The sequence below is a fragment of the Tursiops truncatus genome, chromosome 11 (assembly GCF_011762595.2).
Source record: "Tursiops truncatus isolate mTurTru1 chromosome 11, mTurTru1.mat.Y, whole genome shotgun sequence".
Taxonomy (NCBI): Eukaryota; Metazoa; Chordata; class Mammalia; order Artiodactyla; family Delphinidae; genus Tursiops; species Tursiops truncatus.
This window is the reverse complement of record NC_047044.1, coordinates 4,727,020-4,740,449: the sequence shown is the minus strand read 5'-3', so window position 1 is coordinate 4,740,449 and position 13,430 is coordinate 4,727,020. Positions and strand designations below refer to the sequence as shown.

At 58.0% G+C, this 13,430-nt stretch overlaps 1 protein-coding gene across 2 annotated transcripts in view; it reads right to left on the bottom strand.

Annotated features, from left to right (window-relative positions):
- Positions 1 to 1,446: 1,446 nt before the first annotated feature.
- The window catches only part of PHF21B (PHD finger protein 21B), a 95,210-nt gene continuing 83,226 nt past the window's right edge, over positions 1,447 to 13,430 (bottom strand). For both annotated transcript variants that reach the window (XM_033865864.2, XM_073788080.1), the window contains exons 7-13: positions 11,456 to 11,532; positions 9,138 to 9,192; positions 8,080 to 8,102; positions 6,918 to 7,076; positions 5,249 to 5,324; positions 4,818 to 4,921; positions 1,447 to 3,437 (exon numbers count right to left, since the gene is read on the bottom strand). In XM_033865864.2, coding sequence (XP_033721755.1) covers positions 3,219 to 3,437; positions 4,818 to 4,921; positions 5,249 to 5,324; positions 6,918 to 7,076; positions 8,080 to 8,102; positions 9,138 to 9,192; positions 11,456 to 11,532 — 713 coding nt within the window. In that variant the 3' untranslated portion in view covers positions 1,447 to 3,218. The remainder of the gene's footprint in view (positions 3,438 to 4,817; positions 4,922 to 5,248; positions 5,325 to 6,917; positions 7,077 to 8,079; positions 8,103 to 9,137; positions 9,193 to 11,455; positions 11,533 to 13,430) is intronic.

The window sequence follows — 13,430 nt, the reverse complement described above, 5'->3', positions numbered from 1 at the left end:
TGATCTCGGACCTCCAGTCTCCAAACTGCCTGCCTTCATGAAGTGGCCAAAACCATACGAAGGTGACTCATAGTAGGTTATGAAAGTCTCAGGAATCAGAGCAGGGAAGGAGAGAAAATGCCAGGTCTTGTTGAGGGAGCCTGGGGACAGCTGCACTGGGAGGGGGCTGTGGTCATGTCCCCAAGCAAGTGAGGGAGACAGCTGGGGAGGAGCAGGCGGGTGAGGACACAGCATGTGCAAAGGCCCTGTGGTGGGAGCAGTCCCAGTGGGTTCCAAGTAGCACCCGGAGGCCACGTGGCTGGAACAGAGCCATGAAAGTGGAGCAGAGCAGGAAGGGAAGCTGAAGGGGTCAGAGGAGGCAGGTCCTGTGGCCTTGGGCACTTCAGCTTCTGCTGAGCAAGGAGGGGTAGCAGGGGTTTAACAGAGGCGCCGTCACACTGGCTGCCGGGGGAAGGGGAAGGTGACCATGCGGTAATCCAGGGGAGAGGATGGCTGAGACCCAGGTGGTGGTGTGGGTGGTGAGACATGGGCACATCCTGCTAATATTCTGAGGGCACAGCTGACAGATGGCCAGCGGCCAGGGGTGGAGGTCCAGCCCACATCTTAGGAAGGCTGAATCCCCCCAGGATGGGGTAGGTGAGGGAGGGGTTGGCCTGGTGGAGACCGAGCCGTTTGAGATGTCTGCTGACATCAGTGGGGCTGGCCGTGGGCAGCTCGAGTCCATGGCAGAGGTCAGGGCTGGAGATGAAGACCGGGGAGCCGCTGGCACAGAGACAGAAAGCCAGGAGGCTGGACAAGGCCAGTGAGAATTCAGGACTGGAGGGAGCACAGACCCGGGGTCCACAGCGTTCAGTGATCAGGCAGAAAAGCTGGAGCAGTCCGACTCTGTTACCTGGGCCGGGGGGGGACAGGACTCCCACTGGGGGCTCCAGGGGGCAGTCACTTTGTATCCAGTCCCATTCTCTGGCCACAGCTGGTCCAGCGGTGGGCTCCTCTCCCCGCTGGGCCAACCAGAGGCGTCTGCACAATGTCTGGAGCAGGGATGCAGAGGGTCCGGCTTCCCAGTTGGGCTGTTCCCAGTTTGACTAAGCCCCAGGGCGGTTGTGGGAGCTTGGTACTGCCCGGGAGGCAGAGAAAGCGGTCACATTGATGCTGAGAGGAGCCAGTGTGGACACGGCCCCTGGGCTCCATACAATACCTAGCCTGGGTTCTGGTCCTCGCAACCATCAATCCTGGCCCTAACAGGTGCGCCTGCACCTCCCGGGGCTGGGGGATCTGTGCGTGGAGGGCGCCCCAGAGCTCTCTCCTCTCTCCCTCACTTGGGGTGGGGACCTGATCAGGAGGCAGGACCCTGATTTTCAACCTCTCCAACTCCCACCTCCCTGCCCCATGGGCTCCCAGAGGCCTCTCTGTTGAAGGCAGGGAAACAAACCACAGGGCTTTGAAACCATCCATCGAGTTTAATGCATCGTACAGAGGAAAACTACATCGGCATATTTAAGACAAACACTTTTTCTCTAGTCCCGCTATCCATTGGACGGTCCTCCTTGGTCCAAAAAACTAAGTCTCAAGACACATTGGCAGCTACCCCTCCCGGGTCCAACCTTTCATATCTTCCCGTTACATTTTAAAAAAAATTTAATTCAATCCATCCAAGAAGAAAAACCAACCAACAAAAGAAGGAACCTGAAGACATTTACATCGCAAGCCACGCGGTAATGCGTAATTGGCATCTAGGGTAACCAATATATAAGACGTGTGTCTTACAGTTCACTTTGTTCATCAATAAAAGAATATAAAAATCTTGTTCAACCCAGTGTTAAGTGTATTAAAATAGATCTGTATCGTACAGCACAGTTTCTCCCGGAGTCGTGAAAATGACAGGAGGGACCATGGCAGTCTGCGGGATTCCGGCCAGCCTCCTTGCTCTGCACCTGGCAGCGTGCGTGCATGCGTGTCTGGGGCCACGTGTGCACACGCACACGTATGTTCAATGCAATTCTGCACCGTGTGATGTGCTGGGGGTGGGAGTCCTGTGGCTCCCAGACGCTCATCTTGTTGTGCTAAGTCCCTCGGGACTGGAGAAGCCAGTGGGCGTGACGAGCCCGCACGGCCCATCCCGGATGCAGGGCGGCGGGCACCCTTCGCTCTCATGGAGACAGCAAGAGGGACCCTTTAGTCTCCCGAGGCCACTGCCCTCTCTTCCTCCCCCTCCCCCCACTTCTTAAAAAACCCTCTGGGTCCCTCCAGTTTGGCAGCTCCCCCGCCCGAGGGGTTTTCCGTTCATCCTGGCAGCAGAGACCACTGTGAACAGGAATAGAAGTCACCAAGTGTCCCCTTCACATTAAATATCTCACAATAAAAACGCCATACAAAAATGTAAAGTTATTTTTTGGCATAGTGTCTGTACTGGCAAGAAAAGAGGAATGGAATACTATATCGGCTCTTCAAAAGGAGGAAAGAAAAGGCTTCAGTCGTTAAGTTGAACGATTCAACCCAAAATAGAAAACCTGCCAAACGCCTCCCTGGCGTGGCTGCAGCTCCATCTCTCGCCCAGAAACTCCATGAGAAAAAGACATCGAGGGCAAGAGGAGTCCAAAAAGTCAGCGGAGGAGGGAGGCGCACGGCGAGGGCGCCCCCAAGACCGGGGGGCAGACGGAGGCCTGGCCGGGCCACAGCAGCGTCCCCTGGGGAGCGTCCTTCAAGTTAAACAGCTGCGATTCTGAACGCTAATAACACTGACAACAGGGATGGGCGTTCTGGAAGGCCTGGCGTGAGCCCGACGGCCCCGTGGGGGCGGGCGGCTGAGTCTACCTAGATTTGCTACCCGCCTCTCGCCCCAACTAGCTCTACTACTTGGCTACGTCGTGTCCTCAGCTCCCCTCCCACAGGGCACCTCGCGGGGTGGCACGAGGCCCAGGAGACAGCTGTGTCCAGAAGCCGGAGGCCCGGGCAGCCCCCCAACAGCAGGGAGTTGACTCTGTGCCCCGACCTGGCTTCCGGGCGTCCCATCTGACCTGGAGGGCGCAGGACTCCATCCCCACCCATCCTGGCTCTAGGACTCTCACTCAGCTTCTTCTCCCTTCTTTCCTGTCTCTGTCTGGTTTTATTTTTGTCTGAAATTCATAGTGTGTATGAATTAAGGCTGACAGAACCCTCAGGTCTTGCGAACAGGGTCCCAGTGACTTTCCGTGGGTGTGAAGACGGGTCCCTTGGGGTCAGTTGTGCCCCGGGGGGTGCTGGAGGGCAGAGTGCATGGCCGCTGCTGAGGGCTTGGTCCAGGGCCCGGCCAGCAGCGGGGCGGGGCTGGTGGTCGTCATGGTGACCTGGAGCATCTGCTCGCCCTGTATCAGTCTCAGGAGGGCCCTCAGGCGGTCCAGGGACGACTGGGTGCCCCTCTGCTGGGCCAGCAGGCTCGTCTTAAGCTCCAGGCATTTCTGTCAGGGGGGAGGGTGTCAGAGAGAAGGGTCTCAGAATTCAGTGACACAAGCCACCTGGGGCAGCCACCCCTCAGCGCTTTCTCGGAAAGCCCCTCCCTTCCACCGCAGAGGCTGAAAGAAACCAGGAAGAGGGCCTCGCGCACACCAGGCAGAAGCGAGAAATGGAATTAAACAGCAGCCAGGCCCGCAGGAGAAGCCTGTTCTAAACATTCAGGCTGGAAACGACGTGCTCGTGCAGGAGTGCGGGAACGCCCTGCCTCGCGGCTGTGAGGCTGCCTAGCCGACCACATCGACCTCTGCTGCTGGAGGAAGCTCCGAGCCTGTTCTGGCTCAAGTGCAGCCCTGCAGACCTCCAGGCCGCTGGCCAGTTTTCTGCTCTTCCTCTTGCCTGCTGTATTCATGGGTTTTTCTAGCCTTTATATATCATAGCGACACAGTGAAGTGGTTAAGGACTGACGCCTCGAGTTAGAGTTTTAATTATTTGCTGCCTGGGCAAATAAACTCCTTGAGTCTGAGTCCCAAACTCTAAGAATAATCACAGAGGCTCTTCATAGAGTTATGGAGAGGATTAAACGGGATACTACATTTAAAGGGTTTTACCAGTTGCTGTTACCAACATCACCACCACCATCAGCACCATCACTATCACCTCCATCATCACCATTATCACCACCACCACCACCACCTCCATCACCACCACCACCATCACCATCACCTCCATCACCACCACCACCACCACCACTTCCATCACCACCACCACCTCCATCATCACCACCACCACCACCACCACCATCACTTCCATCACCACCACCACCTCCATCACCACCACCACCACCACCACCATCACTTCCATCACCACCACCACCTCCATCATCACCATCACCTCCATCATCATCACCACCACCACCATCACCATCATCACCACCACCACCATCACCACCACCTCCATCATCACCATCACCACCATCACCTCCGTCATCACCATCACCACCATCACCACCACCACCATCATCACCATCATCACCACCACCATTATCATCATCTTGTTTATCACCACTCTACAGAGAAGAAATCACTGTGTTCACTTTATACAAGAAGAAACTGAGGTTCAGAGATGGTCAGGGCCTTGCTGAGGTCACAGAGCTGAGAAGGAACAGAGCCAGATGCTCAACTGCTGGACAACTAGTTGTGGAATGAGTCACACAGCTGCCTTCTCCACCTGCTGACTCGCTAAGGGCTGGTGGTGATCCACCGGCTGCCTCGCTAAGGGCTGGTGGTGAGTCTGTCTCCTCCTGGGGCCGCAGTAAGCAGACAGCGACGCTTTGGCTCTACACCCTGTGGTTCTAAGGGCCGGCGCCGCACCCCCGCCCCGCGCACCTTCACTGCCGAGGCCAGGAGCCGGTCCCGCTCCTCCAGCTGCCGGCGCTCGCTCTGTAGCTCGCTGCCCCTCTGCAGCAGCTTCCGCTTCTCCTCTTCTTTGACTGTGAAAGAGAAGACCAGGCCCCACAGGGAACTGCAGGCAAGCAGGGGCTGGGCCGTGGCTGAGCAGGAGAGGTAGAAAGAATCCTAGGCCCGTGCCTATAGGTCATTCTGGCCACATCCTCCTGCAGGGGCCGGTGGCTCTCGCTGGATGCACGGGGACTGGAATTCCATCCCCGCAGTAACTGCCCTGCACACAGAACTAGTCCCAGGGGTCTTTGGCCCAGAACAGCCTCTGCTGGGCCCAAAGTGAGTCCAGCGGTCTAGGGGCGGGGTTGGACAAAAGGGAATCGGGGCACTTTCCCAGCTCCCGAGGGTGTCTTTCTTACCTGTCTTATGGGTGACGTAGGAGTGCACAATAGCCAGCATCCCGGTCCAGGGCACACCTTCGTCTTTCTTTAAGGCCTGGAGGGCAGACGGGGAACTGAGCCAGCGGACAGCCTGGGGGCCCGCCACGCCCTGGCTGTGTAACCCGGGCTGGCGGTAGGGGCCGGGGTGGGGGAAGAGCTCCCTGGGCTGTCATATCCACCCTCTCCCTAGGTCCCCACAAAACCCAGAGTGACAGGCAATCACGAGAGTTATGTTTGATTTTTGTTTTTTCTTTGTTTTTTTTTGCGGTATGCGGGCCTCTCACTGTTGTGGCCTCTCCCGTTGCGGAGCAACAGGCTCCGGACGCGCAGGCTCAGCGGCCATGGCTCACGGGCCCAGCCGCTCCGCGGCATGTGGGGTCTTCCCGGACTGGGGCACGAACCTGTGTCCCTTGCGTTGGCAAGCGGACTCTCAACCACTGCGCCACCAGGGAAGCCCCGAGAGTTATGTTTTTTGAAAAAAAGATGACTCCCCAATGATTTTACAAGTAATACATTCTGTAGAAAAGCCTACTTTTAAAAACACTGATAACTTCCCCACCATCCGGCCAAACACAGGTATTTTCTCCCAGGTTTTTGTTATTCCGCACACTGTTTTTTCTCAGACAGCTGATGATCAAACTATACAGCAGCTATAAAACCTGTGTTTTATTTATTTATTTTTGGCCGCATCACATGGCACGTGGGATCTTTCCCAACGAGGGATCGAACCCGCGCTCCCCCCTGCACTGGAAGCGTGAAGTCTTAACCACTGGACCACCAGGGAAGTCCTATTTTTATTTTTTTTTAAACGTAATCCCAAATAATGAACACATCCCAAAGAACCGCAAAATCCTTGTAAAAAATCATTTTCAGTGACCACGTCTCACTGAGCAAAGCGCTGGAATCTACCCCACCAACTCCTGGGGGGCAGCCAGGCTGGTTCCTTCTCTCCCTTTTATAAAGAAAGGCTGAGGGGCTTCTTTTTGCACAGAACTCTACCTGTATAGAACTATTTCCTTAGACTCTATTCCCCAAAGCAAGACGCCGGGTTTAAAAAGTGTACACGTCTTTAAGGCAACATGTACGAGTGCCCGCTTCACCGCACCATCGCCCGAAGGGAGTGCTGTCGTTTTTGCTAATTTGATAGCTTTTCATTTGCATGTTGTCATCAGTGAGATCAAACGTGCTAACTGGCACTGTTTTTTGTGGTTTGTGTCGTTAGTTCGGTTCTTCCCTGGGAAATCTGGAGTCACCAAGTCAGACAGCAGCAGAGGGAACCTCTGCTCACTCCGCACCCGTGGTCCTCACCGGCAGTGTCTGAGACGGCCACGATGGGGGCTGCCGTTGGCATCCAGTGGGTGGAGGCCAGGGACACTGCTGAACACCCTGCAGTGCGCAGGACGGCCCCCAAAATGGATTATCCTGGGCCAAACGGCAATTGTGCCCAAGTCGCAAAAGCCTGCTCTTCACCCAGCTCCTTCCTCAGCCCTCCACGGCCTTCCCCGTCTCTGCTCACGGCGGGGACGACCCAGGAAGCAGAGACGGTGAGTGGCCTCAGACACTGTGCCCGGTGACGGAGGGCCCCGCGGTTCCGGGAGATGGTGAGGGTGAGGGTGCGGCCGCTCCCCAGGAGCACGGCCTCCTGTACCTTCTGCTGGCACTTGGGGCACACCCACACGCCCTTGGGTGCTGTCTTGAGGGGCGGGTCCAGGCAGCTGAGGTGGTAGGCCCCTGGGCAGGTACCGCAGGGCTGCAGGTTGGCCCCTCGCTTGCAGGCAGTACAGTGCTCATCGTGGGTGATCTCGTTCTGGAAGAGACGGGAGGGTGGGGGGCGGGTCAGCCGGGCTGGGAGTTGGGGGGTGGGGTGCAGGACCTGCCTGGGGCCCAGCTCTTCCGCCAGGTTCTCAGCAGCTCGGGAGGGGAGGAGAAGGGGTGATGACCAAGGGGACCCAGGCGTGGAAACAAGCAGCATCCGGGTCTCCTGCCTCAAAGCCAGCACCCCTGCAGGTGTGTGGGCTCCGCGCAGCAGGCCTCGGGCTCAAGGCACCTGCTGTCCCCACGCCCGGGCCGCCCTACAGCTACAGGGAGGCTGCAGACAACGCCTGCCCGCCACGGCTGCGATCTGCGACACCACAGGGTTACGGCTGCAAACAACGCGGCCTGACGGAGTTTCAGCACGTGGTGTTTTCCAGTGGTTTGACTGTTACAGGCGTGTAGGGACTGGAAATGCCTTTTACAATCAGATGTGAAACTTAGTAAAGAAAGACACTGAAAATCAACTCTGAAGCCGCGCCCACAAATGAGGTCATGACCAGCCAGCATCCTAGGAAGCGGGGACGTGGTGCATGCGTGGTGGGCTGGGGTCTCACACGATCATTGAAATGTGGGCATGTGGGGTGAGACCCTGAGACCCAAGTCCAGTCCCTTATGAGGTAGGGAATGAGGACCAGAGAGGACCAGCTCTGCCCAGGGTCACACAGCAAGGCCAGACAGAACACACTGGCACCCAGCATCAGCTGCTTCCATTCAGGCCTTCGTGGCTCCTGGTGTCCCTGCGTCTGGAGGGCTCCTGCTTGAACCTGCGGGCTGAGCCCTGTGGTGATGTCCAACTCTGCCGGGCAGGCTGAAAAGTGGACTGGTGGTGTACGAAGCCCTCAGCACCGAGGACGGAGGCCGAGGCCCTCAGCTCCACTCCAGGGCAGCAGGATGCTGGGGTCCCGCGCCCCTTGCCAGGAGTGACCCTACCTGAACTGTATGGAAAGCATGCCCGCCACCCCCCCAACCAGGCGTGAAGACCAGGGGACACGTACCTTCCAGCAGGGGTCCTCATTGGCTAGCACAGGGAAGAAGGGTGGAGAGCATGTTAGAGGGCACGGGAGGGGCACCAGTCGGGACTGGAGTCCACGAGGCCCAGTGTGAAAGGAGCCTGATGGGAGTGTCACAGGCCCCAGTGACTCCTGGGTCCTCCCCCAGGGCCTGATGGGAGTGTCACAGGCCCCAGTGACTCTTGGGTCAGCCTGATGGGAGTATCACAGGCCCCAGTGACACCTGGGTCCTCACCCAGGGCCTGATGGGAGTGTCACAGGCCCCAGTGACTCCTGGGTCCTCACCCAGGGCCTGATGGGAGTGTCACAGGCCCCAGTGACACCTGGGTTCTCACCCACGGCCTGATAGGAGTGTCACAGGCCCCAGTGACTCCTGGGTCCTCACCCAGGGCCTGATGGGAGTATCACAGGCCCCAGTGACTCCTGGGTTCTCATCCAGGGCACCATGGAAGTAAAGGTCTCTGCCCCAGTCATGGCCAGGACCCACCCAGAGGTAGGTTCACCGTGGCCCCTGAGCTCCCTGAGGCACATGGCAGCAGTGAGCTGTCCTGCGGAGGAAACATTGCTCCAGGGATCCCTCAGAGTGACTTACTGTCAACTCGTCTTCAGCCATAAAGCACTTCCATTCTAGTGAGTGATGCCAAACCACATATTTTAATGATCACAAAAAACAGTTTTCTTTTTAATTTCTGGAAATCATACCATCCAGTGGCAAAAACAGCTCCTGCGTGTACACAGCACTCGACGGTTTACAAAGTGCTGTCATGTTCACCCCTCCTGTCACTGTCCCAGCTGAGAGGCCGGGACTATTATGGGCCCGTTTTCTATAGATCAGCAAACCAAGGCCCAGGGAGGTAACGTGGTACGTGAGGACAAGCGTGGCCACGGCGCAGAGGGCCTGGTGAGCTGTGATGCGCCATCCACCGGTCAGCAGCCATGTGGCCGCTGCTGTGGACAGGGCAGGCTGGGTAGCCGGGCCGCTGCCAGTGGAGGGAGGTACGGCCCAGCCCAGCCCACAGCTACCCTGCGGGAGAAGTGCTTACCTCTTGCTGTGAGGAACAGGGGGGTGTTGAGATAGTTGGACGCCAGCCGCTTCCTCTGCAGGAACAGAAAACCAAACCAAACCACCAGATCATGGGGAGCCCTCCTTGGCGACACTGACCCCACCCAGGGCTCACCCAGGACAGGCTCCCCATCCTGGGCTCCGGCCTCCAGCCGGACACCCACGGCCAGAGGCAGAAACGGGTACAGACACAGGGCCGTGGGGAGGGGGAGAGACAGGTCGGCCAGGGCAAAAGCCAGCCAAGGCTCTGCCCAACAGGTCCGTCCCTGCTCCCCGTGGGCACATCTGCCTCATTCAGGAAGGGCAGTCAGGGCTCTCCGATGGGGGCAAATCAGTAACAAAGCTGACACGTGGCTGTCCCTCTGTGTTCCTCCTGTATTTTCTTTCTCAGCTGGTTCTGGGGTCAGGTGGGGAAATGAGGTGTATTATGGACTGGCTCGCTAAACCCCACTTCTCGGCATGAGTTCCAGGAACCCTGACAACAAAGAGTGGCCCCCAGTGCCCAAAACATCACGGGTAGATGGAAGCTCCTGGTGTGTTCCAGAAGGTGGCTTTAGCAACCACAGGCCACGTGGCTTCAGACTTTGGTGGTTCGACACGGCTTTGGCTGTGGCAAGAAGATGGTTCTAGACTTGGGTGACGGGCTGTGAACCCATCTGTCTCAACGTGATTGGGCCGCGTTCAGGGCCAGGGGAGGGACCCACGGAAGGGCTGCTCCTGGGCTACGTATGTGTCCAGGGCTCAAGGTCACAGGGCTTTGCGTCGGCTCTTGATTCGCTAATCAGGTCATCTCTGGCTGTGGCCACAGGCTTCACAGAAGAGGTCACGGCCATGCCCACAGAGCAGGGGATGCTTCCATCAGTGAGCACAGAGGACACACCGTCTCCTTGGGTGGAGATGCGGAAACGGCTCCGTGACTCTCACAAATGGGGCCCAGCGCTTGGGGCCCTGTCTCAGGACATGGCTTGCTCAGAAAATTGGGGAGGAAGTGAGCGGGTATAAACACGTGTGTTCTCCGAGCAGGAGTCGGGGGACAGTACAAGCAAGGACAGGTGGGCGGGCCGGGGAGGCAGGCGACGCAGACACAGGTGGGCTCTCCCCACAGGGCCACCCACGGGAGCCCCCCTCCCAGTGAGGGCCAGTTTGTGAGCCATAGATTTGGGACCACTGGCCCAGGCTGACGAACACCCCCGGGGACGCGAGCACGGCATTTCGGTGGCCCTCCTCCGGGCCCTCTGGAATGTGCCAGGCCCTGGCCTCTGCAGACGTGGCTCCACGTCAGGGGGCTGCCCGACTTCGGGGCCTTCAGGCAACGGCTTCCATCCTAGGGGAAGATTCCAGGGAGTTTTCCCTAGGAAAGCCCAGGCCGCTGGCAGCCTCTGCAGAGCCGGCTTCTGGGAGATGACATCTGGATTTTAGCCTAGAATTGTGGACTTTAATTTGCAAAGGCAAGAAGATCTCATTGTGGATTCAGTTCCTCCCTGGGAATGTGCTGATGGGAGGGGGCCAAGGCGCTCCCTGGAAGGCATCCTTAAGTCCTGACGCTGCATCGCTGGCTGGTGTCTGGTTACTCATCATCTCCTTACGGGGCACAGCGGGCCCCGGGCGGGCAGCCTGGACGGGATTTGGATTGGGAGGGAATTCCCTGCCTCGGAGTTCACTTTAATGCCCTATTTTACCAGTTTCGGCTACCCGGGGAAGGTGCACGCTGCCCACCATGAGGAAGCAGTCTTGGAGCCGGGGTACCGCCGTGTGAAGGGGAGCTGGGCTCAGTGCGTCGGGAGGAGGGGAAGCCGGGCGTGCCAGGCCACATCTCTTGTTCCTGGCCTCGCGCCTCCACGCGGAGGGAAGTCAGCTGGAGTCACGGCTGCTCCCTTCCCTCCTCCCCAGGGGAGACAAGGAACCACCCTCACTCAGCCCGGCCCCTTCCGGGCCTTTCTCTCCGTGGCCTCACATTCTCGGCTCTCCAAGTCATGAGCTCCACCGAGCCGGTCGGGCTCCAGAGTTGGGCCTGAGTGGTCCCGGGAGGCCCAGGCGGCCAGCACTGCCTGCGACCAGACCTCGTGCCGGATAATCTGCAACCGGCATCCCCACACCCCCCCCCCAGGGCAGCCTAGGTGAGGTGCCCCACTGACACCCGAGCCTCTGCATCTGTCTCTCAACTGCCTCTGAGCCCAGGAGGTGAAGAAAGAATTACTGATAGCACTCCCTGAACTCTAATCCCTGGAAGGGCAGGTGAGGGAGGCCAGCCCAGGGGAGCCTCCCCATTCGCTGGTGTGGAGACGGCGGGTCCCTCACCTCTGTCTCCAGGAGGCCGCTGTAGGCGGGGTTCGCTGTGCTTCTTCTCTTCCGCTCCTGGCGCTTGCTCTGGATTTCTGGAAAGGCACAGACGCAGCAGTTACTGGCATCTTCCTGCCCCAGGACCCTGAATGCCTCCTCCGCAAACCCCGGGCGCCACCATCTCTTCCTGCCCTGCAGCCTCTCTGCCCAGCATCCGCGCCCCAGAGTGGCCCCGGGCGGGTGGGTGCCCCCGGAATCGCTCACTCTGAGGCAGGACAGACCTGCTGGCCCCAGGCTGAAGGACTGACTGGTGGGAGGGTGTGAGGTACCCAGAATCCAGGCACCTGCTCTCTGCAAGGCCCCGTGTGCCATCCTCCGGCCCGGGGATGTCTCTCATGGGACCCTGGGGACAGCAGATGCCCACTGGTCAGACGCTGGCCTGGCTGAGCCGCAGGGTGGGACTCCGGGCTCCTGGGAAGGGCAGGGGCAGCCTCTGTTCGGCAGCCTGACCCCCAGGATGCCAGGCACGAGTCCTCCTGATGGGGGCCGGCGTGGTGGGCCTCATGCAGCTTGAGAACTGGGTTTTCTCTCCCCCTTCTCGTTTTCATTTCCTTCCTTCGCTTTGACTGCCAGGTGGGCCCTGTCTCTGCGTGTAGCTGTTTTGACATTATTTCCGAATCTCTGTCTCTTGGACCTGATTTCTTCTTTGAAACTGTTTCAATATTATTCGTGTGTTTCCTGTAAGGCACCTCAGACCCTCTTTGGGAAAAGACAGGGTCCAAATAAATAAGTATTTAGGGTATCACGGGTGAGAGGGAGGAGAGTTTTCACAATGAGGATGATTTATAAAAATAATAACATTCCCAAATGTATTCGCAGAGTGTTTTTATCTCAGTTGCCACGACACCCCTGAAAAGTCTGAAGATGTGGTTTTCCTCACGTTGTAGATGAAGAGACTGAGGTTCAGAGTGGGGAAGGAGCCTGCCCAAGGTCACCCAGCTGTAAGCAGCACGGCCAGGACTTGAACACGGGACTACTGACGTGGATGTGCAGGCCAGTCCCACGGCCCCAGGCTGCCTCCATGACCCCAAAGGCAGAGCATAAACAGCTCTCAAAGGCTGCCAAACACAGCTGGATTCCTTACACCCAAGTTCAAGCAGGAGTATTCAGACCTTCAGATGGAAAGCTCAGAGAACCCCTTCCGGCCCCGCACAGCAGAAGGAAGGGGGCCGCAAGCAGGGGCTGCTCAGATGAGACTTGCCCACTGGGGCCAGGTCAGTGGAGCCTGGGGGGCTGGGGGGCTGGGCCACACCCCTGTCCCTCGCCACCCAGATCTACACCCCAGCTGCCGCCAGAGAGCGAGTCAGACCCAGGGAATGCAAATGCAGGTGGCTGTGGAAAGGCCCACCTCCTGGGCACGTTTGACTCAGTTGTGCACAGGAGGCCCGGGCGAGCTGTGTGGGCTCCCCAGGTCCCTTCCCTTCCCCAGGCTTCAGTTACTCACCTGCTGTGATGGAGAGAACCTCCACCTGAGATTAAAGTCTGTAAGTGCCTCGGGCACTGGGGGATTCAGTTCATTCCCTTCCTTTCCTCGATTTTAAGGAGGAAAAGCAAGTGAATTTTCCTTCCCAAATCCAGATTTACTTGGGGTGTAGGGATGTTTTCACTTTATAAAATATCTTTAGCGGTGAGGTCAGAATCGTGGAGAACACCCTGAGCTGGGAATCAGGAGACCTGGATTCCAGCCTGGGCCTGATACTGACTGGCTGTGGGACCTCGAGCAAGAGAATCAACTTCTCTGGCCTCAGCTTCCCCACAAGTGCAACCAGAAGGTTGGTTTCCATCTTTCCAGGCCCTTAGATTCTATGACGATGCACAGATTGATCCCATCGGTAAAGTCAAACAGCACCTGTAGTGTTACACTGACCTGCCTGCTCAAATAATGTTCTGATTTCCACCGATGGGTTTGGGGGCAGACGGGACCCATGGACCA